The sequence below is a fragment of the Eublepharis macularius genome, chromosome 6 (assembly GCF_028583425.1).
Source record: "Eublepharis macularius isolate TG4126 chromosome 6, MPM_Emac_v1.0, whole genome shotgun sequence".
NCBI classification, from domain to species: domain Eukaryota; kingdom Metazoa; phylum Chordata; class Lepidosauria; order Squamata; family Eublepharidae; genus Eublepharis; species Eublepharis macularius.
In genome coordinates this window covers 55248588-55274444 of record NC_072795.1, presented here as the reverse complement: position 1 = coordinate 55274444, position 25857 = coordinate 55248588, and the positions used below count along the sequence as shown (strand labels likewise).

The window sequence follows — 25857 nt, the reverse complement described above, 5'->3', positions numbered from 1 at the left end:
TATATATTTTTGGATGGAAGTGTTACGTATTTTGCTGCTTAATACATTTGAATTTTTGTATGTTAATCTGGACATATTTCATGAGACACATTAGATTTAATATATATTTTTGTACATTACCATTAGATGACTGGTGGTGATTTCTTCTCCGTATTTTCCTGTTGCTACTAGAAGACTAGAGGAGGCAAACATCATCCCAATCTTCAAGAAAGGCAAAGGGGACAATACAAGGTACTACAAGTCAGTCAGCCTGACCTCTGTCCCAGGGAAGATACTGGAGCAGATGTTAAAGCCATCAGTCTGCAAGCATCTGATGGACAACATGCTGATACAGGGAAGTCAGCACGGATTTGTCCCCAACAGGTCCTGCCAGACCAACCTCATTTTCTATGATTGTCAGGCTTATTGGATCACAGGAAGTTGGTGATGTAGTCTACATGGATTTCAGTAAAGCTCTTGACAAGATTCCTGACAATGTTCTGATTGGTAAACTGGAGGACTGTGGACTGAACTCTAAGATGGTTAGATGGCTAGGGAGCTGGCTGGATAACTGCACCCAAACAGTCGTCGTCAGTGGCATCATGTCTGATTGGAGGGAGGTGTCCAGTGGAGTGCCACAGGGCTTGGTTCTGGGCCCAGTGTGTTTCCATATTTTTATACATGGGCCGTTTCCACACGTCTTACCGTTGCACAAGACTCGTGGAACAAGGGTGTCTTCATGGCATGCTTTCTGATGTCGTGCCACGCAAATGGGATCATGGCATGATGATGTCAGTAGCAAACACCCTTGAAGATAGGGATAGAATTCAACAAGGTCTGAACACACTGGAAAAGTAGGCAGATTTGGATAAGATGCAATTTAACATGGTTCTGCACCTTGGTAACAAAAATGCAAAGCATGCATAGTGAATGAGGGATACACTTCTGGGTAGCAGTGTGTGTGAACAAGATCTTGGGATATGGATGGATGGGAAGCTAAATATGGGCAGTCAGTGTGAGGCAGCAGCAAAAAAGGCAAATGTAATGGGGTGCATCAACAAAGGCATAACATCCAAATCACAGGCTGTCCCGCTATATACTGCACATTTGACAGGGAGCCATACCTTTATATACCTGGAGTATCGTGTGCAGTTCAGGAGGCCTCACTTCAAAAGGGATGTGGACAAATTGGAATGTGTGCAGAGGAGAGCAAGCTGAATGATGAGAGGCCTCGAGAGACCAAGCCCTACAAGGAAAGACTGAGGGACCTGGAAATGTTTGGAGGAGGTTGAGGGGAGGCATGATTGTTCTACTTAAAATATTTAAAAAGCTGTCACTTAGAGGAGGGAAAAGAGCTGTTCCTGTTGGCAACAGAGGATGGCACTCGAAGCAATGGGTTTAAACTGCAGGAGGGGTGGTACTGGATGGACATTAGGAAGAACTTCTTCACATTAAGCATAATTCAGCAGTGGAATCTGCTGCCAAGGGGGTTCCCGCTCATTGGCAGTCTTCACGGAGCAGCTGGAGAAAAACTGGTTGAAGATGCTTTAGGCTGTTCCTGCATTGGGCAAGAGGTTGGACTGTAAGACCCTTTCCTTCTCTATGATTCTGTGAAGACTGTATTTCACGATCTCACCTTGTACACAAAATCTGCTTTGGATATGGAATGCCATGCATTGGGTATAAAGTCACTCTGATTTCTTTGGTAATGAAAACGATACAAACTCAGTGAATCTATTCTTTGAACAAAAACAGAGCCTGAGGTTGATAACTTGTTTTTGTAAGTTCCTCTTCCAGCTTTTATCTGTGGATGCTTAACAGACCAATTGCTCTTCAGTCTCCTTTAGAGCAAACATGCTCTGAATTACAGTTAGGCCTGAAGGACAGGGTTTGAGTCTTCAGTATTTGACAGGGAGCCGTAACTTTTTCTCAGAGCAGAACCACAAGTGACAAAAAGCACAGATTGGACACTTGTCTGCTTCCCTCAAGTTTTGATGGGAAATGTAGGCAACTTGGCGGAATGTTGGACAAGTGACAGTTGAAAAGTCCACTGGACAGCAGTCAGAGAGCGAAGCTGCGAGACCAGGATGCCTACATTTCCCATCAAAACTTGAGGGAAGCAGACAAGTGTCCAATCTGTGCCTTTTGTCACTTGTGGTTCTGCTCCCAGTCTTTCAAATTTTCTTCCTTTTCTCTTTCTGACTGGGCACTTCTCCCAGCACAGACCGTAGAGAGCTCGGCATTTCATAGAGAGAGCAGGGGAGAGATTTATAGTGTGGCCCCATACCTTGTAAAATGTGCACAGGCTGCATCATTAGAACAGAACAAGCAGTATTTACACGAACTGCTGCTAGGCCAGGAAGTTCTCTTCCAAACAGCGCAGAGCATCCAGGTCAGGCAGCCAAAGTCTCTTGCTTGAGTATCTACCATCTCAGAAATTGCTCTAGAACTCCCACTGACTAGTTGGAAGTGTGTGTGCAATAGAGAACATCAAAAGCAGCAATGAGTTCTTGCTTGCAGATACTCCATGTCCACATGAATACAAAAGAGGTTTCGTAGTCCAGATGTGCCCACTTGCCAGCATGAGAAAGTACAGTGGACTTTAGGTGGCTGCTTTGCTTTTTAAATGACTTCCCCATAGAGAGACACTAGCAAAAAAGGGGTTTGTAGCCCAGCCATCTCCCTAGATGCGAGTTTTCTACTAGCACAGAGGATTTTTTAAAGGTACTAGAATATTGAGAAAGTTCTGTGTTCCCTCCCCTTTACTACTGCACCACCATTCTGTTGTATGTATAGACCTATAGAATGGGAGTCCAGGTCCCAGCCACGTTGTGGCTGTTAATATTTAACCGAACAGCCTTACTACAGTAGGCCATTCAGTGCTCAGCGACCGACACACCCTCTTGTCTTGTCCTGCGCCCCACGCCCGTGCCTTCGGGTTAGGCCAAAGCGATCCCAATATAAAGGCCCCAGGAAAAGTATTTCCAGCGAGGAAAACCTCCTCGGGTACATTGGCTCGTTTACATGGCCTGGTCCTTGGAGATCTGCCGAAAGCAGCGTGGCTGAGGCGGCCTTCCCTTCCCAACTGGGCCCGGCCCGTTGGTTGAACTTTGTCGCTGAAAGGCCCGGCCGCTGCAGCGTGCGTAAAGCAACCGCAATCGATTCCTTTACGCAACCAACCTGTGTGCAGCCAGGTCAGAAACCTTCGTCCCAGGGAGTCTGCAAAGGCGAGGCCAGCCGGAGCGGCCTCACAGACGCACACGCGGAGGCAGCGTGGAGCGCAATGAACACAAGCGGTTCCGCGAACAGCCCGGGCGGCAGAAGGCGGCTCCCTCCCGCCCGGCCCGTAGCTTGAGGGTACTAGAGATACTAGCGCCAGGCAGCTGGCGGACCAGGTGCGTTAAGGCAGGTTGCGCCTCTCTCGAGGAATGCTGGTGAGCAGCGTCAAAGTGGCGCCGGCGGCTTTTGCGCCGAGGAATCTAAGCGAGGTTTGCCGGGCCACCCGGCTCCTCCCGGGCGTGTGGGCAAGAGCGGTTGAAAGCCCCGTCATTCGCTACTAGAGGGCAGCGAGTCAGGCTCGCAAGCTGCAGGGGCCGAGGGGCGACCGGCGTGTTCTCCAGCGCCGCTTTTACGCGCAAAGGACAGAGGGGAGGAGAAAGACAGTTTCATCATCGCTTCGGAGAGCGGAGCGGGCTTATAAAAACGCCCGGCGCCGGCTCTGCAGCCTGGCTGGCTTTCTCTTCTAGCGCGGAGGAAGGTGGGGAGGAAGGCGGGCGGGCGAGCGGGCACCTGGCCGCTGCAGTCAGCGGGGCGCGGAGGCGCAGGGTTCACGAGTGCTTGGAATCCAGAGGGACCCCTGGAGAGCTGTGAGCGGACAATGGGAGTCCACACCGAAAATGGCAATGCTCCGAGAATCGGCAACAGCCGACACAGTTTCAGCACCTGCTTCGGGAGCAACATCTACAACATCAAGGTATAGCCTCACCAGGTGGGGGAGTATAGGAGACCGAAGGGCTTCAACCCACCATTTAGTTTTAAATAAACAAATATACTTTAATAAAATTGGGTATAAATGTTTGAGTTGAACTTGCTCGCTGGGAGCATTTTCGATTCTGGGCTGCATATGCACTAGCAGTGAATTTCATGGTGATGTGATGGTGCGAGTAAGTGCATGTGTTTTGTGACTTTTAGAGCCGATTTAGGGAGCAGTGCAAAGCAGGTCTACTCAGAAGTAAGTCCAGTTTGTTCAGTGGGGCTTACTCCCAGGAAAGTAACTTTAAGATTGCAGCCTTAATCTCGTTGATCCCAATTGGACCATATCTACTTATATCCAAGTATCTCCAACTTTAAGGGCTTGTGAATTGCTAGTGGTATAACCCCTTGAAAGGTGTCCTATGTATGCTTATTTGGGAGTAAGTATAATTGAACTCAATGAAGCTTATTTTTGATTCAGCAAGCACAGAATTTGCTTGCATATATAACTTTGGTTGCAACATTCTATTTACAGTTAGTGGTTCTACTTTGTTGCAGTAACCCAAATTGATAGAGTTGGTTGCATCTCCTCAGCATAACACATGACTTTGTTTACATACACCTGAGTGCTTTCATCCTGATTCACAATTTGATCAACTTTCAATGCAGCCCTATGCATGTCTACTCAGAAGTAAGTCCTGTGATATGTGATGCTTCTTTCCATGTAAGTGTGCATGGGATCGCACTCTTTGAATACTTGGGTGTAAATCAGTGGGAATCTGCTTTTCTGAATTGGATGGTGATTCCATCTATCAGTGAGATAATTACTGTGCTGAATTGTTGATTTCTTCCATGTGGGGATATGGGGTTGTGTTTTTGTGGTATTGCTGTTAATCACTGGTAGGACATTTATTGTAACTGCATAAGGTTGGTGTGTGTAGGGGGGATTTGCCTCTTGGGCATGTGTGTGTTCTGTGCATTCAAAGAAAGCGGCAGTCACTAGTATGCACTTTTGTCAACAGAAGACGGCTGAAGTGCTGAAAGATGCAGTCTTTGCAGAATAAAATCTGGCAGAGGGCGATACTTTTTCTTGTGCTGGAAGGAGTGAAAGGCAGCTGTTCAGCAGATACCATCTGAGCATCTCTTGAAGCCCTGAGATGGGCCACCAAAGAAGTTCAGAAAGATTAGAAGAAAGTGGAAGGAAAGAGAAGACTTAGGAATTTCCTAGGCAGAGGGCACAGTCTTGGTGGACTGTCTTAGACTGCTATGTAGAGCATATGTATTTTGGAGAAAATTCCATTGAAATCAATTGGACTTGCTCCAAGTGTGTGTGTGCACAGGCTTGCAGCTGTATGGAGAAGGCTTGTTAAAAAGTCTTCTTGACCCTTCAGGTCATGGTGACAAGATGGGCTGTGGAGAAAAGGACCTGTAATCAGGCAGTGTGTGACAAGTTGACCAAGAGGGAAACTGATCAAAAGCAAATTTCTAGTTTGTCTGAAAAAAGAAACCACTGAGTTCTAAAGGTGCACAGAATGGCCCAGAGTGGGCAATGCATTTGCAAGACAAATGAGGAGATACAGATGTTGGAAAGACTAGAGAAACTAGGGTGAAAATGGAGTGGTGCCGCTTACTTACATTCTGGGTCCTTTGGGGATAGAGGCAGGCACTGTAGAGACTACCCAAAGCTGTCCTGAATCTACAAGAAAGGACAGGGTATAAATAAAGAAACTTGTCATCAGAGAGTATTATGATGTTTGTCTTAAGAACTTTAGCTGCTGGTGGTAGAGAGCTGTAATCCCACATTCCCTTATTTGAATGGCAGACCAAAGGGACGGGTTTTTTTCCCCTCCTTGCCTCTCAGGTGTACATTACAGAACTGAGAAAGAGGTGAAGATGCTATGCTGTCCACTGGCATTATGTAAGAAAGCTGTTTACAGTCTTTACAGGGGAAGGTTTGCCAGCATTCAAACCTGGGGTTTCAAAGGATCTCAGGATCTCTAGGCAAGAAAGCGCTGAAATTGGTTCATAAGAATCAGTCTTCTTTGTGTTGGATTTTTCTAGGCTGAAGTTCATTTCCTTGGCCCAGTCTGTCTCTTGCATTCTGCAGTTCCCTATGTAGTCGACACAGAGAGTAACAGATGTAGCTTAGGGAACTTTTTTTTGATAGGTGAGAGGTGATTGCCACCATCTGCTTACTATAGTCAATAAAAAGCGTTTGCTTTACACCTCTGCATCCAAGGCAAGAGGAGCTCAGAGTTCCAAAGGAGGGCTAACAATGTCCTCAGCTATTAACCTACATCATAAATTGTGTAGAGCAAAGCTTGTGGCTGTTAATAATAAACATGTCTTGCATAATGGGCGCAAATCTCTTGGCTGGTTGCTTCCCCCCACCCCTTGCTGCTTCACTGCGTCCTCTGCTGCAACCAGTTTATTATTTATTTAAGATGTTTCTGGGCTCCCCTTTCTGCCTGACAACAGGCCTCCAAGACAGTTCATAGTAAGAGCAAAATTAAGATATATGGTGATCTTCACCCACTGTGAGTGAACAGATTACCTCTTTACTGGCTTGTGTTTTAAACCAGACTCTCTCTGAAACTTCCCCTTCATTTTATGTGATGAATATAAAAGTATACGCCTAATGGATATATGCTTCAATGCATCTGATGATGAACTCTGACTCACAATATCTTAAGCTGCAATACATTTTATTAATCTTTGTGTCACTTGACTCCTGTTTTAGCATGCTGCCGCAAACTCAAAGAGCTACCCATCTGGAATAGATTTTGTTTAAAGGCAGTGATTATTATATTAATTGCTGATTGATGCTTACTTTAAGGGTACTGAAGCCATTGGTGTGAACCATCTTCTCCTAAGACCTCCTGTTCCCACAAGGTTCTGTGAAGGAAGTGACTCCACCCCTTGAAGTATACTTCCTAACAAACAAGGCCAGGTAGTACCAAAAGTTATTGTCCCTGGGGAATGAGGCTTTTCTTCATCCAGGTAGAAGGAGAGGAGGCGCTGGCTCCTGGAAGTAGCAGTGGTGACTGATGAAGATGTAGTGGGACGGGAGGGAACAGAGTTATGATCCTCTCTCTTGATCTCTTGCTGTAACTGCTGTACTTTAAAGGTTCCGTGAGGGAAATAGCCCCCACCCATACGTATGCTACCTAGCAACTATGATCAGGTGGTAATAGCTGATGTTTTGGTCCAAGACAAGGTATTGATGGAGTCTATAACTCCCAGCTGTACCTGATTCCTTTGGTGATGAAGGTTTGTCTCTTACTTCATATAAAATATTTATAATCCCCTTTTCTTCCTGGGTGAGGACCTAAATATGTAACATTTAAAACAAATTTAAAAAACCCTGTCTGGCATCCACAAGAAACAGACACTGTTGTCAAAGTCAGATATCCTACTGTGCCTTTCTAAAGAGCCTTCCCCACCCCCCAGAAGCCTCAAGAATGGAAGCTACAAACATTTTCAGGAAGGCCAAAGGTGTCAGCAGAAATGTGATAGGGGTCTTGGGTTGAATGTGACGGTCCTTTTCTTTTGGTTAATCTACACAATCATTTTCTTCTGTGTACCTGATGAGTCCCCCTAGGAGGTAAAGATCCTATCTTGTTTGGAGGATGGCTTGTTTTTTTGTGTTCATAAGCCAGCCATTTGACTATTAGATATAGAGGTTATAATATTTAGAACAGTATCATGGCAGGGCATTGGTTCTTGTGACGATTGTATACATTCAGGTGACTCTTTTGCAATTAGTTGCCATCAGGCCACAGGAAATGGCAATCTAGGCTAAACTTCCTCTCCTTATGGCAACAAGAGTTTCTTGTTTACCTTATACATTTAGATATTTATACACTGGTTTCTCCCCAATGAGGACTCAAAGCAACTTACAACATAGTTCTCCTCTCAATTGAGTGAAAGCTGAATGGCCAAAGGTTACCAAACTTCCATGGCAGAGTGGTGATTCTAACGGGTCTCGCAGATGGTAGTCTGACACGCTCACCTCTACATTATGCTGGCTCATTCTACCCAGTGGAATGATGGCTAAAGCCGAGATTGAGCAAGTGCCACTCTGGACAGGTGTTTTGTTGCTGCCATACGAAAGTTGGAGCATTGCCAAGAACCTACCTGTACAGAACGTGTTGGCTGTGCTGGAAACTAAACAAACAGCACAGCTCTTGTAAGCACTGTTGTTAAGCAGTGAAACACCGCTGTGGGACCAGTACAAGACATTCCTCCATGAAATGCACTCCAGGCTCTGCTCTGCCGGCTCAAGATAATGAAACTTCTGTTTGTTTTATGATTCTGTGTTTACATAGTGCCTTTCTCAAAACTTTCTCCAGAAATAATAAATAGAGGGTTTTCAGATAGAGTAGAGGGCCTCTGAGCATTCTCCTGCCTCCGGCTTCCCTTTCATCTGCTGTGGGGGAGTTGCTCATATCACTGAATCGCTTCCAATTGCCACTTGAGGTGATGCTGGTTACTGATGCTACTTTCATGGTGGAGGAAGAGGAGAGCCAGTGCCTCTCCTACCTTTGTGCTTGGATATTTGCTCCCTAGCTTGGAGGAAGCCTGAGAAATCTGAGGGTGTGCCCCCATGTAATTGGTAACCGAGGACTTAAACCTCTGGATTAAGCAGGTGGGATTGCCCAGGAGAAAGTGTATCTCATTTGTCTCTTAGCACTGAACATGTCCCAGGTCCAGGCAAGACCATTTTGAACTGTACCCTTTAAATGAGCAGGACTTGGTTGAAAGAGTTCAGTAAGTATCCATAAAAGCAGCAGCCCATAAGCAGGACGGTGAATATTCTGGTCTGAAAAACTCTGGGCCAAGTGATGCGGATTGTAGTCTTTTATAGAAACTGTGCAACTATGAATTAGCTTGCAATCCTATGTACACTTGCCTGAGTGAGGTCCATTGGCCATTTATTGGTTTATGCTGTTAATCCGCTGATCAGCTTGTCTATGTGCAAAGATGCACGTAAAGAAGAGGGGCAAGAAGCTACGTAGGGCACAGAATTTATCCTGGATACTCCAACTGCTGCCCCCAATCTGCCTGCCATTCTAGGCTTCTGAGATTTTATGAGTTGCCCAGGCGCTTTGGATTCTGCCTTCATGCCATAAGGATCAGAAACTTGCTTTAAGAAGGCAAGGCAACACTTTGGCTCCAGGATTCTGCATTAGGGTTGCCAGCTTCAGAATGGGAAATTCCTGGGGATTTGGAAGGTAGAACCTGGAGATGGTGGGTTTAGGGAGGGACCTCAGCAGGGTGTAATGCCATAGAGTCCACCCTCCAAAGCAACCATTTTCTCCAGGGGAACTGATGATGTCTGTCAGCTGGAGATCAGCTGCAATTCTGGGAGATCTCCAGCTACCACATGGAGGCTGGCAACCCTATTCTGCACTGAGTATCAAATTCTGTGCTAGCTGCAGTGTGTCCTTTATTTTTCAGAAGTTCCCATGGCTGGTTCTGTCATGAGCCAGTTTAGTGTAGTGGATCAAATATTAGATGTGTACCAGGGAGAGCTAGGTTCATCTCTCTGCTGGTGCCAGTAAGCTCATTGAATGACTTTAAACCAGTCTCTCCTTCTAAACCTAGCCTACCTGGCAGAATTGTTTTGAAAATGGTAGAAAACCTGCACTTCTCTGAGCGGCCAATGTAAATGTAATGAAGGAATATGTTAGATGAAATGCTTTTCTGCACAGGCAAAGGGTGTTCTGAGCATTCTCGAGCTTTCAGAACAGAGGGAGCAAAATATTTGAAGCATGCAAAACAGGAGGCCAAGAAAGGGAAGTGGCATCATCCTGTATCTGATGTTATCATTTGCAATTTTGCAGGCGTTGGAATTTGGAAAAGGTAGGAAGGTCAAACACAAAAAAGTTCTGATAGCACAGTTGCATAAGGCTGTGGAAGGAGGGTAGTGTGTGGGGAAAGCCTTTCTCTTTAGCACACAGTTTGAGATTCCTAAAGCATCAGTGGAAACTGTTGGAAGGCATGACCAGCCTGCCCTCCTCCACAGATCAGCAAATGCACTTCAGGCTGCATTTTGTCACAAATGGGAAAGCAGTTGTACCACAGTAAGGTTCCTGCAGAGATAACGCCAACAAACCACATGCTATAAGGGGCGCGGTCTTCCTCCAGCCCTAAGGAAGTATCACCAGTCAATCTGACCTTAGAGCAAAATCCTTTGTTACCCCCTGATTTGTTCACCATTAAGACTCCAAGTGTTAGTAAAGCCCATTTACTGAAGGCAGGTTTGCGCAGTCATTTTCAGCTTTGTTTTCTCAATATGTTCCTGTATTTGCTTAGAAAAGGACCTTATGAGATAGTGGTGCACAGGCTTTCTTAGCAGTGATTTCTGTGCCTGAGGCAGCGTGGGAAAGTTTCTTCTGGCATTGCAGAATAATGGAGAAATCTGCTCTATATAGCTGGCTTGCAAGGTACTGTCTCCTGTATTCATGGGCAAGGCAGACAAAATTATCCTGTGAACCTCTTTAATCTTTCTGTGCAGACCCTGATTCTGATTGTGGTGAATTAGACAAAGTCATGGAGAATGGGTTCATCAATGGCTGTTAGCTGTGATAGATTAATGGAACTTCCATATTCAGAGACAGTCTACCTCTGAGTAGCCAGTCCTGAGAACAAGCAGCTGGGGATAGCCCTGACCTTTATGCCCTGATTGTACAGTGGGAATCTAGCCAGCTGCTGTTGGAAACAAAATGCTGAACCAGGTGAACCTTGGCCTGATCCAACTAGGCAGTTCTTATATTCTTAAATAGCAGCTCCTGATGCTGCAGTTTTGTTGCTATCTCGGTAAGGGAAGCAGAGATAAAAACAGTTGTACCTACCTGTAACTGTTGTTCATTGAGTGTTCTTCTGTGCAGGCACACATGGGAACTGTGCAGGCTATTGGCCTGTGCATGCACAGTTCCCATGTAGGTCTGTACAGAAGACACAACGATGAACGACAGTTCTTGGTAGAAACAGAAGAGCAGGGGAGGCTTGAGGGGGTGATTGTAGGAAAATGGACCAAGAAAGAGAAAGTGAAGATTATGGAACCCCACCTAATGAGGATGGCCACTTACCTTAAAAGAGCTAGAACCACTAATGAGAGAGATCCAAGATTATAGCAGTAGGCATGCTGGAACCCTTGGAAAGAGTTGAGGTCTCTGAAGTGGTGTGGAAAGATGAAGGCATTTTCTTTAGTGAGGGCTGCAAAATGATTTGGAGAAACGGGGGCTCTTGTATTCAGGTGGTAGAAACTTTCAATTGCAAAGGAGGATTTGCATTGGAATTGGAGGGGGAGCAAAGTGCAGCAGAATGAGTTCTGAAAAGATGGATAAGCAAGAAAAGAGTATTTTCACGTACAAAGACTCGTCATCGGTTTTGTTGCAACCAACCAATGTGGCTACTCCACTGAATGTGGATGTATAAATAATTGGCTAGTATCTGAAAACTTGAAGGAGAAGGCAAAGAGGATTCGCTGTTTGAGGACTGTTCAGGGAGCAGAGCTAGTGAATGTGAAGAGCCCATGAGAAAGAGAAGTGTGGGAGGGTCTCCCTGGATTTTACTTGGTTCTGAAAAACCCATTTCAGGAAGTGCAAGCAGTAATTGGCATGCCAAAGCTGAATGTAGCTACTCCGTGATTAGGACAGACTTGTAAACAGCTATTGGAACTGGTCACCTTTGGTGAGTCAAGTCACCTCCAGACCAAACAGTCAAAATTTTGTAAATTAGATGATGTGGCTTCTTGATGTGCCTCAAATGACTCACCTGGGGATGTGAACAAGTGGTCTCTTAAAAAGTTTAGAAGGAACTGATTTTAGTGGAATTATTTGCCAGGATGGCAAGATATAATCTTTCGTCAAGATACATTTCTTCGCTCACAATGCATTTGGAACAATGGATCCCCATTGTTAATACGGACATTGGATTCTTCTCTCACTATAGATGCTGATTTTCTGCTGTTCACACCCTGTGTCTATCAAGCTAGTTACAGTATTATTATACTTTACATCTTTTTTTAAATACCCCTCCTACCCCTTTGCAAAGGGATGCCTGCCTGCTTAATCTGTCTATCCGTTTTACCCCATGGAGCTAGAATAGCATGCATTGATTTCTCATCTCCTCCATTTTATCTTCACAACAACCCAGTCCCAGTGAGATGGATTAGGCTGAGTAAGAGTGACTGGCTCAGGGTCACCCAGTGAATGTCATGGTGAATGGGGATTTGAACCCAGATCAACACTCTAACCACTACACTAGCCAGGCTCACAGCTTGACTGCAAGGAAGCTGCTTCTGATGTCCTTCTTCAGATTGTGCACATTTTACTGAGGCTTGGGAATAAAATCCCTTCGAGCTCTGAAAATGCTTGCCTTTGCTTAGAACAAAGGCTTGATGGTTAAAAGGATGTCCTAGGGTGGTGTGTTGCTGCTTTTCTCCCTGGCTGCTGCTGCTGAAATGTTGGTAGGAAAACAGGGTGTAATAACATGTAACCGACTCAGGATGTAGCTCAGTTTACCTTGGCAGCACTGAGAACAGGGGTAGTAGTTTGGAGGAAAAGAGGTCCTTGCAAATGAGAGAGAAGTGATTTTTGAGAATTTCTTTCATAAGTTTCTGAGTGCAAAGAACGAGCAAGAGAAGTTGGGAACACAGGAAGAAAAACAGCTGTTTTCTTGGAATAAGTGGCTGCCACTGAACTTCTGAAATCTTTTCGTGGACATGTGTATCACAAGCTGTCTTGCACTTTTTATGGATCTTTATTTTGGCTGGTGCTTTTCTTAAGGGATGTGCCAAGTGGACTTTTTAATATGGACATCTGATAATCAAAGGGCAGAACAGTCCATAGGGAACCTTAGCTTAGCTGGACTGTTTGGGGGATACAAGAGTAAACTAGCCCTTTTTACAGAGGGAGAGGTCGCTGGGTGCCTGGCTTCCACCAAGGAGTGGTCAGCGTAGATAAGATTAGCATGAGGGAGTGGGGGGAGTGTTCCTGGCTCTCAGGGCAAGGGCATGGCCACAGATGCGGTGTGAGAAGAAAGATTGCACAAAGGTGTCAGTCAAGAAAAGGAAAAGGATCCAAAGCCCCAGAGGAAAGCAGGACGGCACTCTTGTCACTTATCTGCAAGCGAGAGAGCACACAGAGAAAGTACAAAGACCAAGCCCTAGCATGAAACACACACACACGCACTGGGAAGCAAACAAATGAAAATGGTGACAAGAGGATTCAGGAAATGGGTGCTCTGCAGGTACTTTTTCTGAACTTGCTCTTGCCAGTGAAATGGATGCAGAGATCAGTGGACTGCTGGGTAACTAATGCAGGAAGGTAGTTATTGAAGTCTGCAGAGGTGAGGGAGTAGAAACATACTTGCCAAAGGTTGGAAGCCCCAGTTGATGCTTTGGCCAAGAAATGATCTCTCTAAGGACTAGGTTGGGGGACAAATAGAAACCAGATATCAGCATATTAGTCATAGGTTTGAAGGTATTTATTTAGTGATTCATTTTGTATATCATCCTTCCCCTTACCAGCCACTCAAAGTGCCATGCATGGGTTTCTCCTGTTTTTATCCTCACAATGACCCTGCTAGCCTAGAGATGGTGATTTGCTCAAGAGTCTGTGTTAGTCTGTAGTAGTAAAATAGTAAATAGTCCAGTAGCACCTTTAAGACAAACCAACTTAATTGTAGCATAAGCTTTCGAGAGCCACAGCTCTCTTCATCAGCTCTCTTTGTCCATGCATCTGAGAAAGAGAGCTCTGGCTCTCGAAAGCTTATGTTACAATTAAGTTGGTTAATCTTAAAGGTGCTACTGGACTCTTTACTATTTTGCCAGTGAGCTTTGCAGTTGAAATCCAATACTAGCAGAGCATACACTTTGCATACAAAAGGTCCTAGGTTCATTCCTTGCCCATCCAGTTAAAGGATCTTGTAGCAGGTGTTGGCCTATCTTACAGGGCTGTTTGTAGAGATTACTGATATGGAACTGTTGAACACTTGAAATACACTGCCTAAAATGCTAATATTAGTAGGGCTATATCAATGTAGCAGATACAGTTTTGAACTAGGATCATAGAGTTGGATCCAGCCAGCTCTTTCACTCAGTCATGCCCAATTCTCCTCCTACAGTTTCCATCCCACATGGATTTTGTCTATGTGGGTTTTATGATCCCCAGCATAGCCCTTTTCAGTGGTCAAAGGGGTCGCCACCTTTTTTTTCCCCCACCAGCAGAAAAGCTGGTTGGATTGAGGTTCAAATCTCTGCTCCCTAATGGCCTTGAACTAGTGACTGTCTTCTAGTTTGAGTTCTTTCACAAGGGATTGCATGCAATCCCTTCACTAAACAATTGTAATAGTCTTGCAGCAGTTAAAAAGTTTCATAGTTGCATATAGCAAAAAGAGGAGGATCTGAAGAAATAACAGGCACAACAGGAGCTTCATAAAAACAATTTAAAGTACATTGTGCACAATGGACTTTAAATAATGGAGCCAGAAAGATTTTTTTTAAAAAAACATGCACAAGCTAGCAGCAAAGCTTAGGCCCCTGGAATATTGTCTGGAGTCAGCAGATTGGCAGTCAGGGCTGTTCAGGCCCTACCCAGTCCTCCCCAGCCCCTTCCTGCTGGCTTGGTGGCTGGGAAACTGAAAAGAGGAAAAGAGCTATGGCATCAGAAACTCTGGCCTCTACAGAAATGTCCTGGCACCATGCTTGCATAATAATGACAGTTAATGAGAGTCTCTGATTGGTCTTTACCCTGGAGACCGATCAAAGCCTCAGCATCCTTTTCTAGTGTTTGGTTATAAGTGCAACCAAACTGTTGTGACTGGGTATAGTCTGTATAGTTTATAAGATAGGACTCCAATCCTGACTGTGAGTCTATCCTAAAGTTTAAACAGTATCTCTAATGATAAGGAAACTGGATGTGTCATCCTGAGAAGCAAATCAACCCAGAAATGGTGCTATTCTTTAAATTCTCTTGCTACTAATAATGAGGATCCAGTCAAAACCTGCTAAAAAGTCATTCCAAACATTTATTTTGTGGATATTTCTCTTTTGTCAAATGGATATTTTATTACAATAATCCTCAGCCAAGCCATAAATCAGCATTTTCAGTTAGGTAAGAGCTCCTCATGTGGTCTTGTCACCATTTCCCATCATTCTCAAGAGCGTAAGTTCTGTTCTGGGTTCTTGTCTTAGAGCCAATCTACATGATATGAATGACACACAAACGACATGCAAACGGACTTACACGTCTCCTCATTGCTTTCCTGTACACTCACCAGCGTGGCTAGACTACGCTTGATCCCATGTCTGTGCTGGCATGGGTTTCTTCTGTGCTCCTCCAAGACACAGGAATGGTATCCCATCATGCACTGCCAGTTTGTGCATGCTTAAACCATCCCCTGTAACCGTCCCCTGTCCTCTATTGCCTTTCTGTGGGAGAAGAGGGAAGCGGAAGCAAAACAGAATTACCACTCTGCAACGGCAACTCGATGATATGGTCCGCGGTCACTCACCAATGTAAACTGCTTTTTTGCTGACATGTGCACAGAGCAGAGCCACGGACACAAGTTCATTGGGGGTAAAAGAGACACGGGAAGGTGAGGGAAAAAACTAATCTGGCCACTCGCATAGATTCGTGTAATTTGTCTCGTCTAGTTTGGATCTTTGAGCCGAGACAGACGTGACGAGTTACCTCAATTCAACCTGGGTTTCCTTGCCTCAAGGTTTGAAGGGAAGTGTAGGCATCCTTGCAGGTGCATTGCAGCATTTCTCCTTCCCCTGCTTGCGTGGCCCGGAGCTACATAGCCGCACGTGCTCTGCCCCCCCATCACACTGAGCGTCACTTCATCTCCCCCCCTCCCTCGTCTGGCCCAGTCCCCGCAGTTCTGGGCTGCGCGGCTTCTGGTGGGGGCCGGGCGAGTGAGGGGGAGATGCAGCATGCTCTGGGAGCCTTTCCTCCCTCTCTCCTGGTGCAGCCCGGTGTCGCTCTGTGGGGGCTGGGCCAGGCGAGGGGGGTGGAGTTGCCTCCCCCTGTTGCACTGAGCGTCACTTCATCTCCCCCCCCCTCGCCTGGCCCAACCCCCACAAAGCGACACCGGGCTGCACCGGCACAAAGTTGCCAAGACAGGCTTTTCTTCTCCTTTGTTCCTCATATTGGCAGCACTAAGTTGTTCACTAAGTAGTTAATGTTTGTGCTTAACTGTATTTGTCCCCAGATGAAGCAGCTTCTCTTCACCAGTTTCCCAGTCTGGGCAGTGGATTAGACTGACTTTCTTAAGTTGGCACTCTTTTTTTTTAATAAGTATTTTATTGGTTTTCTCATAGGGGAAAAAGGGGGACAGAAAGGAAAAGACATAATAGTAACATCATAAAATCTGCTTGAGTCAGGATTCTACTTATCTACACATTTCACCTTACCAATCATTTAACTGTGATTATTAGTAGCAAATTACAATACTGCCTTTATATGGATACTACATTCAAGTCTTTATATTTGTTTTTTATCCAGTTGTAAAAAGGGGTCCATGGAGCAGCAAAATCTTCTTCCATTTGTCCTTTCATTAGTGCGGTTAATTTGTCCATTTCTGCATTTTCCATTATCTTTGCTATTACGTACTTCCTCCTGTTGGGGTATTGTTGATCATTTCCAATAAGATGCTAGTAGAATTCTTGCCGCTGTTACTCCATGTATTATGAAATATTTCTGATCTTTATCCAATTCTTCTGGTATACAGTTTAACAAAAATCTCAGGTTTAAAGGGAATTGTAATCTGTAGGATTGTTTGCAATAGTTTATGCACCATTGTCCAAAATTTATGTACTTCTTTACAAGTCCACCACATATGATAAAATGTTCCTGTATGTTTCACACATTTCCAACGGTTTTTTGACATATATTTATACATTTTAGCAAGTCTATCCGGAGTTAAGTACCATCTATAAAACATCTTATATAAATTCTCTTTAAATGAAACTGACTTGGTTATTTTATCATTCACTTTCCATATCTTATTCTATTGCATCGTGTCAATACTACATCCTAAATTTTGTGTCCATGTAGTCTTATATTCTTCTACCCCCTCATTTTTCTTCTTCATTTGCATTAAAAATACATCTTAAAAATACATCTCTTTGGAATCACAAAGAAATTTTTCAAAAGCATTTTGTTCTACATAAAAGCCTCCCAATTTTTTATCCTTATTATATCTGGACTCAGTCTGGGCCCTTGACCACCAATCTAAATTGATACCTTGTGTCTGTAGTTTCTCTTTTGTTTTTAATATTCCTTTATCGTCTAGAAGGTCTTTATATCTAATACTCTTATCCAAAGAAAATACATTTGGTTGTGAGAACGCTTCTAATGGTGATACCCATTGTGGAACTTTAGAGTAGATTGACAATACAGTTTTTTCCCACATTGTTATAAGGGATTTTCTAATCAAATGGTTCTTAAAGTATTTATGCCCCATAGTTGTTCCATACCATAAAAATGTGTGCCATCCTAGCTGCAAGTCATGTCCTTCTAGTGCCAAGAGTCTTTGATTTTCTAAGAGAATCCGTTCTCTCATTCACACTAAGCAGCCCGCTTTAGAATTCATTTTCCAGTCCGGTAAGGCAAAACCAGCATTCTCTTTCAGATCTTGGAGTATTTTCAATTTGATTCTTGGTTTTTTCCCTTGCCAGATAAATGTAGACAGTGACTTGTTTATCTCTTCAAAGAAGGACTTATTAATATAAATTGGGACGGTTTGGTATAAAAATATAATCCGTGGTAGTATGTTCATTTTGATGGTTGCAATCCTTCCCAGCAGCAAAAGGTGTAATCCTTTCCATCTCTCTAGATCATTCATGATCTCTTGAAGCAGTTTCACATAGTTGTCTTTCATTAACGAACTAGTTTTGGATGTTAAATAAATCCCTAGATATTTTACCTTCTTTTCTAATTGAAATCCTGTCATTCTTATTAGTTTGATTTTTTTGGTTATTGTCATATTTTTGGTTGGCACTCTTTCTTCAGAGATGAAGGAAGCACTAATTGGCTGGTGTCCTGACTCTAGACCACTGTTTTTCTATTAAGATAAAAAGACACTGTTTCCATTGAAATCCCCCTGACCCATAATCTCTAGCAATAATGTATTTGGTTGCTAATAAGAGTTTGGCCTTAGTGGCTGACGTTCCAGCAGTTGCACTGTATGTCTTCTGCTAAGCTTGGGAATGCTACTTCTAAAGTGTTACAACATGGGCTGTATTTCATAACAGATGTTTGAATATTGTCTTAGTAATTGTTTAAGAGTAAACGAAGTTGTTGACTGACTGTGTTATCTTATATAAGCTGTGAAAAAGGAAGGTATACATGATGAAAGAGTTCTGACAATAGCAACTGTACATATACATGGCATCCAATTGGCATGTTGAAAGCAAACTGTACTATATATTGGTTGTTGTCATAATATTGTATACAAGAAAAGTGGGTAAATTATGGCTTGAGGGCCATATCTAGCTCATGGGAGCTTTTTGTCTGCCCTTCAAATTGTTGGGAGTATCAGCCCAGCAACATTGGCTAGTCAACTGATGCCCCCCCTCCCCAATTGTTATATAGTGCAAAAAGAGAGTGGGGAAAAAAGGTTGCGGGTAGGTCTGTGACCAGCTTGGAGTCCTCAGAAGTGGATGAACAACCAACCTTGGTCCTTGGGCCAGTTTGCTGACCTATGTTAATACAGCCTAAACAGAATTTAAATGTTAAATCATGGTAATCATGATTAAAAATACAGCTTTTACATTTTAATTTGATTGCTTTTCCAAAGGCAGGTTATTTTTTTCAATTTTAATGCTTGGAATGGGGAGAATTATATTTGCTTGAAACTCAGCCCAGGAGAGCCTGGTCTCGTCAGATCTCAGAAGGTAAGCAGGGTTGGCCTTGGTTGATAATTGGATAGGAGACCTCCAACAAAGACCAGGGTTGCTATACAGAGGCAGGCAACAGCAAACCACCTCTGTCTGTCTCTTGCCATAAAACCCCCACCAGGGGTCATCATAAGTCAGTTATGACTTGGCAGCACTCTCCATTGTGCCACTTTAAATATTAATGTTAAATATATTAAAAAGGACTTTGTGAATCCTGGAAGTAGTTGGAATTTTCAGTGGAAAAATTAAACATTGGGGGGGGGTAGCAACAAGACTGACCAATCACCGTGCTAGATTCCAACTACCAGAGCTCCAAGTGGCTTAGAGAAGACTTGTTTGTATTTGTCTGCACCCTAACGATCACCGATTATGCCAGCGATCTCGGTGGCGTGTTCAATGCTCAAAGACGTTCCATTTTTTGTAAGATGAACAGCGCTCCTAGTGAGTTTAAATATAACTAAACATCTTTGTTGCCAACATACGCTACATAAAACTTAACAAATCACATAAATATCCATAATATGTTTCGAGTTGGTTTAGTGGGAATTCCAACGTTTTAAAATTTTTACTTTCTCTCGTTAGATTAACAAAATGTTTAAGGGTATGCATACCCCTGCATACCCCCAGAAAAAAAGCACTGGGGGTAGTTAATAAATGACACAAACATTCTCTGCCCAGTCACAGACCCTTTGGATCGCCTACTCCCATATGAACTGATCTGACCACTTGAGGCATCTTCTGAGGCCTTGCTTTGGGTGCCCCTGCCTTCTGAGATTAGACTGGTAGCAATTCAAGGGAGGGCCTTCTCAGTCATGGCACCAAGATTATGGAACTCCCTCTCCACATATATTCGTCTGCCCTCTTCTAGCATTGTCTTCCACCAGCAAGTAAAGAATTTTTTTTGTTTTGTCAGGCATACCCTAAGTGACCCCTCCCTGCTTTATGTTTTAATTGCTGTTTGTGTGTGTGAGTGTGTAAACAATGTATATATTTTACTTTTGATATTAATTGGTTTTATGATATGTTTTTATAATGCTTTGTTTTTAATTGTTGGCTGGCTTGGTGGCCCTGATTAAGGAGAAAAGTGGAATATAAATTTTGTAAACAAGTATCTAGACTCCTGCATTGGTCACAACTGCCATTGATTACGTAGGGGAAAAAACCCATCGGATAGTCCTTAGAAGGATGCACATGGTTTAACTACTGTCAATGAACAGGAGCATTTTTGTTGAAGTTACATGTTAGGAAACGGCAAGTCCTTGACAAAGAAGCTTTGGAAACAAGCTGGTCAGGCCAGCTCCGCATTGAGCCAAGCTGTGGTTTTCATCTCATTCTCCACCTGCAATGAAGAAATTATCAAGCACTTAAGTCACTTTATAAATTAATGGACTCTTATTGGACTCTCCTTGTGTTACATGCTTTGCAAATTGACTATACTTTGTTTATGAATCATTGGTGAATTGCTGCTGTGTGTAACTATTTTTCATATAAATGAAGACATAAGCCTTTTCTCTTTATATAGTTGTATTATAACACGTGTTTCAATAGTAATAGCTAGTTGTTGCAGTTTCTTTTTTTGCTTGCTATTGATTGTGTAGAAACAAACCCGAATTTGTCTGAGAGTGTTTTCCCAGCTCACCCTATTCTTCCTCCTCCTTCCTGATCTCATGAGCTACAGCTCATTTTTAAGGTACTGACCCACAGTCTGAGAACCATTGCATTAAATTATTCCAAGATTCATATTCCACATCACTTAATTTAATGGTTTGGTCACTGTTTAATAACCTATAGCCATCCTATCATGTCCGCAGTATTAGCAGCTAAAGAATCAGAGCCTGGGGTAGCTCTTGCACTATGTGAGGCAGACAGGAGATGTCACTGACAACTGAGCCCAAAGGGGAGCAGGTATAAGGAGCTGCTGCTGAGCTAGCTGCTCAAGCTCCAGCTGGAGTAGAGGGAAATGGCTGTTGCCGAGGGCAGGCAACCCAAGAAGTCCCTAACTGGCCAGCTATGAGTAGCAGCAGCTGGAATCTACTCCTTTTCTTTTCTCCCCTCCCATGAGTATTGGGGACATAGCTGGTCAGGATCCCCCAGTAAGGGGCTATGCACTTAAGTGCAGGTTTCCAACAAGTGCTGAGGAGTAGGATTTTTTTTTTTATTCCATACCAGTTTCTGTCAGTTAGAATCAATCTGAAGGCAGTCAGTTGGTTTCTGGGAAGATATTAGAACAGATTTTAAAGGGAACAATCTGTAAGCATCTGAAGGACTGCTCAGTGATCCAGGGAAGTTGGCATGGTTTTGTTCCTAACAGATCTTGCCAGACCAACCTGGTTTCCTTCTTTGATCGAGTGACCAGCTTACTGGATCGGGGGAACTCTGTTGATATGATTTATCTGGATTTCAGTAAAGATTTTGATGAGGTCCCCCATGACATTCTGATGGGCAAACTGGAAGACTGTGGAGTGGACTATAGAACAGTTCGGTGGATAGGGAACTGGTTAGAGGACCGCACTCAAAGAGTGGTGGTCAGTGGCATTTCATCAGATTGGAGGGAGGTGTCCAGTGGGGTGCCACAGGGCTCGGTTTTGGGCCCGGTACTTTTCAGTATTTTTATCAATGATCTGGATGAAGGAGTGGAAGGGCTGCTCATTAAATTTGCTGATGATACCAAATTGGAAGGAGTAGCAAACACCCAAGAAGATAGAATTAAAATTCAACAAGACCTGAATACTCTGGAGAAGTGGGCAGCTGTGAATAGGATGCAATTCAACAAAGACAAGTGCACAGTATTACATCTGGGCTACAAAAATGGGAAGCACAAATACTGGATGGGGGATACACTTCTGGGCAGTAGTATATGTGAAAGGGATCTTGGGGTAAGAGTGGACTGTAAACTAAATATGAGCAGTCAGTGTGATGCGGTGGCAAAAAAGGCTAATTCAATCTTGGGTTGTATCAAAGGGGCCATAGCATTGAAATCGCAGGAGGTCATAGCCCCTCTCTATACTGCCTTGGTCAGGCCACACCTGGATTATTGTGTGCAGTTCTGGAGGCCTCACTTCAAAAAGGATGTGGCCAAAATCGAGAGGGTGCAGAGGAGAGCGATGAGAATGATCAGGGGTCTGGAGACTGAGCCCTACGAGGTAAGGCTGAGGGCCTTGGGAATGTTTAGTTTGGAGAAGAGGAGGTTGAGGGGGGACATGATTGCTCTCTTTAAATATTTGAAAGGCTGTCATTTGGAGGAGGGCAAGGAGCTGTTCCAGTTGGCAGCAGAGGGTAGGACCTGAAGCAATGGGCTTAAATTACATGCACAAAGGTACCGGCTGGATATTAGGAAAAACTTTTTCATGGTCAGAGTAGTTCAAAAGTGGAATCAGCTGCCTAGGGAGGTGGTGATCTCCCCTTCACTGGCAGTTTTCAAGAAGAGGCTGGATGAATACTTGTCAGAGATGCTTTAGTCTGATCATGCACTGGGCAGGGGGTTGGACTAGATGGTCTGTATGGCCCCTTTCAACTCTATGATTCTAAGATTTGGAGTCAGGAAGTCTGATAAGGAAAGTCAGACAAGTTCACCTTTAGAGTGAAGGGAGAAAACTCCTTTGCCTCAACTGAAGTATTACTGTCCTGAGGAAGATTTCTATCTAAGAATTCAAAGTCTTAGTGTCAGCATAAGCTGAAGTACGCTTCACACAGACACCAGTGAAATGGGAGTGTGTTTTGGGTGAGAGTGATTGGATAGTGGGTTGAGACTCCCTTTCAAGAAAAAGAAGAGGAGTTATATCTTCTGAGGAGAAGATTCATTCCTGCACAGTTTCTGAGGGGGTTTGGCACTGAGGAGGATCCCATGTCTGTTGTGAAGGGGAAATGGTTTTAGACTACTCAGAGATAGAAATACCCTTTAATTTCAAGAAAGGGGTGAGTTCGAGGCACAAAGAAAGTGACTAACTTCAGAAAACTTGAACCATCATAGGAAACTTCCTGAAGAAACGTTGCTGTAACTAAATTACAAAGTAAAACACCCCTCACTCTTAAGAACCAGGAATATATGAAAATAAGCTTCAAGGATACTATTTTGCCTGAAGTATATTCTTGTAATAGCAACAAAATTTTACCTTCACATTTCCATCCCCTGACTACACTTAATCAATCCCTACCTGTTAAATAGAGTTATTTCTTTTTGAATGTTATACAGTCTCTAGTGCCATTTTCAAGCAAAAAAAGGAAGAGGGCTCTTGCTTTTCCACATCAAGTTCCTGTGCTGGGCTAAAAGCCAAAATTATATCTCCATGTCCAGATGGAACAAACAGACTTTCTAAACCACAAATATTAAGATGCTTCTTGGGGCTGTTCAGTCAAAGTAGGAAGACTGAATTTTGGTGGGAAAAGCTGCCTCACAGTGAGGAGAGTGAAAGGGGAGGGGGTAAATCATAGGGGCCAAGGACAGCTGCCCCTGTTGCCTATTCGTTTTTTTTTTTAAATTTTTTATTGGGTTAGAATCCATTATTTCCACATTTACATTCAATTTTCCCCAATTTTTTCATCTCTAACCCCTTCCCTTCCCCCCCCTTTTTGTTGACTTCCAACAGCTTTCCAACCCTTTGTCCCCTTTCCCTTACTTTTATTAGCTTCCTCTATCTAAAACAAATATATATTCTCCATTATTCTAAGCAGTACATCCTTAACTATTTTTAACATTATATGCCCAAACTGTAAGCCTTTGTTTCCATCTTAGATAAACAATTTATCCCAATTTTTCAATTTCAGGTATTTCTATATATCATAAACCATATAGATCATACATTCGTTTATATCAAACAATTTGACTTATTCTCTATATATATTACTCATTCTATCTTTTTATAATAGTTCTATATATCTCTCCTCACGTAATCAATCAATTTGACCCATCTATATCTTCAGACATTCAGTTTGGTACAAAACTTGTCAGAAAAAAAGAAAATATTGTTAGTTAATCGCTCCTTATATTTAGTCCTTATAATTAATTATTTTCTCTATGTTCTGTTTGTTAACCTATATATATCTATATATATGTCAATCTATTAATCTGACTGCTTATTAATTCACATTTATCTCTTCTCCCCCCGGTAAAGTCTCCCCCCTCTACTTCAATACTTCAGTAGTTCTCAAACTGCCACAGTTTTCCTCCCACCTCCCATTTCTTCTCCAGGTATTGTTTCAGCTTCTCCCAGTCTGTGTTGAACTGCCCTGAGTCCAGATCTCTCAATTTTCTTGTCATCTTGTCCATTTCAGCCATATACAGCAATTTGTAAGTCCAATCTTCAATAGTTGGCACTTCTTGTACTTTCCATTTTTGCGCATACAAAAGTCTAGCTGCTGCTGTCATATAAAATATCAACGTCCTGTGTTGGGCTGGAATTCCCTCCATTCCCAAGTTCAGTAGCAGGAGTTCTGGGTTCTTATTAATTTGAAATTGTAAAATTTCACTCATTTCTCTTATTATTTCCCCCCAGTACTGCCTGGCTACCTCACACGACCACCACATATGATAGAGGGAGCCCTCATGCTTCTTACATTTCCAGCATTTATTAGAAGTATTCAAATTCCCTAGCGCAATCTTCTTTGGTGTCATGTACCAACGATAGATCATTTTATAAATGTTCTCTTTGATATTAATACATGTCGTTGTCTTCATTGTAGTTTTCCACAAGTATTCCCATGCCTCCATTGTTATTTCTTTATTAAAGTTTATAGCCCATTTCACCATTTGTGTTTTAACTATCTCATCCTCGGTATACCACTTCAACAGTACTTGGTATACCTTGGATATTCTTTTCTTATCTTCTTTAAGAAGGGTCTGCTCTAGTTCCGAATTCTCTATTCGTATACCTCCCTTTACAGAGTCCGAATTATATAAGTCTCTGATCTGTCTATACTGGAACCAATCGTAGTTAGGTGATAGTTCCTCTTGTGTCTTTATTCTAAGTTTGGATGCTTCAGTTTTAGTTATTTCTTTATACGTTAAACATTGTTGTTCATTATCAACAGCTCTCGGGTCTATCACCTCATATGGAACCACCCACAAAGGGGTTCCTTCTTGTAGATAAATTCTGTACTTCTTCCAGATTGTGTATAGACTTCTCCGAACAAAGTGATGCAGGAACATCGAGTTGACCTTTACTTTGTCATGCCATAAATATGCGTGCCATCCAAATATTTTTTTATATCCCTCTAGGGCTAATAGTTTCTTGTTCTTTAATGTCATCCATTCTTTCAACCAAACTAGGCAGATTGCATCATGATAAAGTCTCAGATTGGGCAGTTGCATTCCGCCTCTTTCCTTTGCATCTTGTAAAACTTTCACTTTCACTCGAGGCTTCTTGCCTGCCCAAACAAAATCGGATATTTTCCTCTGCCATTTTTCAAATTGTTTGGAGTCTCTGATGATTGGTATTGTCTGTAGCAAAAACATTACTCTTGGTAACACATTCATCTTAACTGCTGCAATCCTGCCCAACCATGACAAATTCAATCTATTCCATTTAATCAAGTCTCTCTCTATCTGAGTCCATAGTTTTTCATAATTGTTTTTGAATAGATCTATGTTCTTTGCAGTTAATTCGACTCCCAAATATTTCACTTTACTTGTTACTTCACAATCCGTTGTTTCCATTAACAATTGTTGTTTCTGCTTAGTCATATTTTTGCATAATATCTTTGACTTCTTTTTGTTAATGAAGAAACCTGCCAAGTCTCCAAACTCCTTGATCTTATCTATCACTCTTGGCATGTTCTCCAATGGGTCCTCTACAATTAACATTATGTCATCCGCAAATGCTCTGACCTTATATGAATAGTCCTTTATTTTTATTCCACGAATTTCATCATCTTGACGTATTTGTATCATCAGAATCTCCAATACTAAAATAAACAACAATGGAGATAACGGGCAACCTTGTCTTGTTCCTTTACTTATCGTCAATTTCTTGGTCAATTCATCATTCACCACAATT

The 25857-nt window shown here is 42.9% G+C and overlaps 1 protein-coding gene across 2 annotated transcripts in view; it reads left to right on the top strand.

Annotated features, from left to right (window-relative positions):
- The first annotated feature begins 3196 nt into the window (after positions 1–3196).
- The window catches only part of SLCO2A1 (solute carrier organic anion transporter family member 2A1), an 89565-nt gene continuing 66904 nt past the window's right edge, over positions 3197–25857 (top strand). Inside the window, exon 1 of one of the 2 annotated variants that reach the window (XM_054983297.1) lies at positions 3197–3374. Coding sequence is in view for 1 of the 2 variants with exons in the window: in XM_054983296.1 (XP_054839271.1) it covers positions 3857–3952 (96 nt within the window). In the remaining variant the exon portion in view is untranslated. Of the gene's footprint in view, positions 3953–25857 lie in introns of both variants that reach the window. The other variant, XM_054983296.1, reaches the window with a different exon arrangement.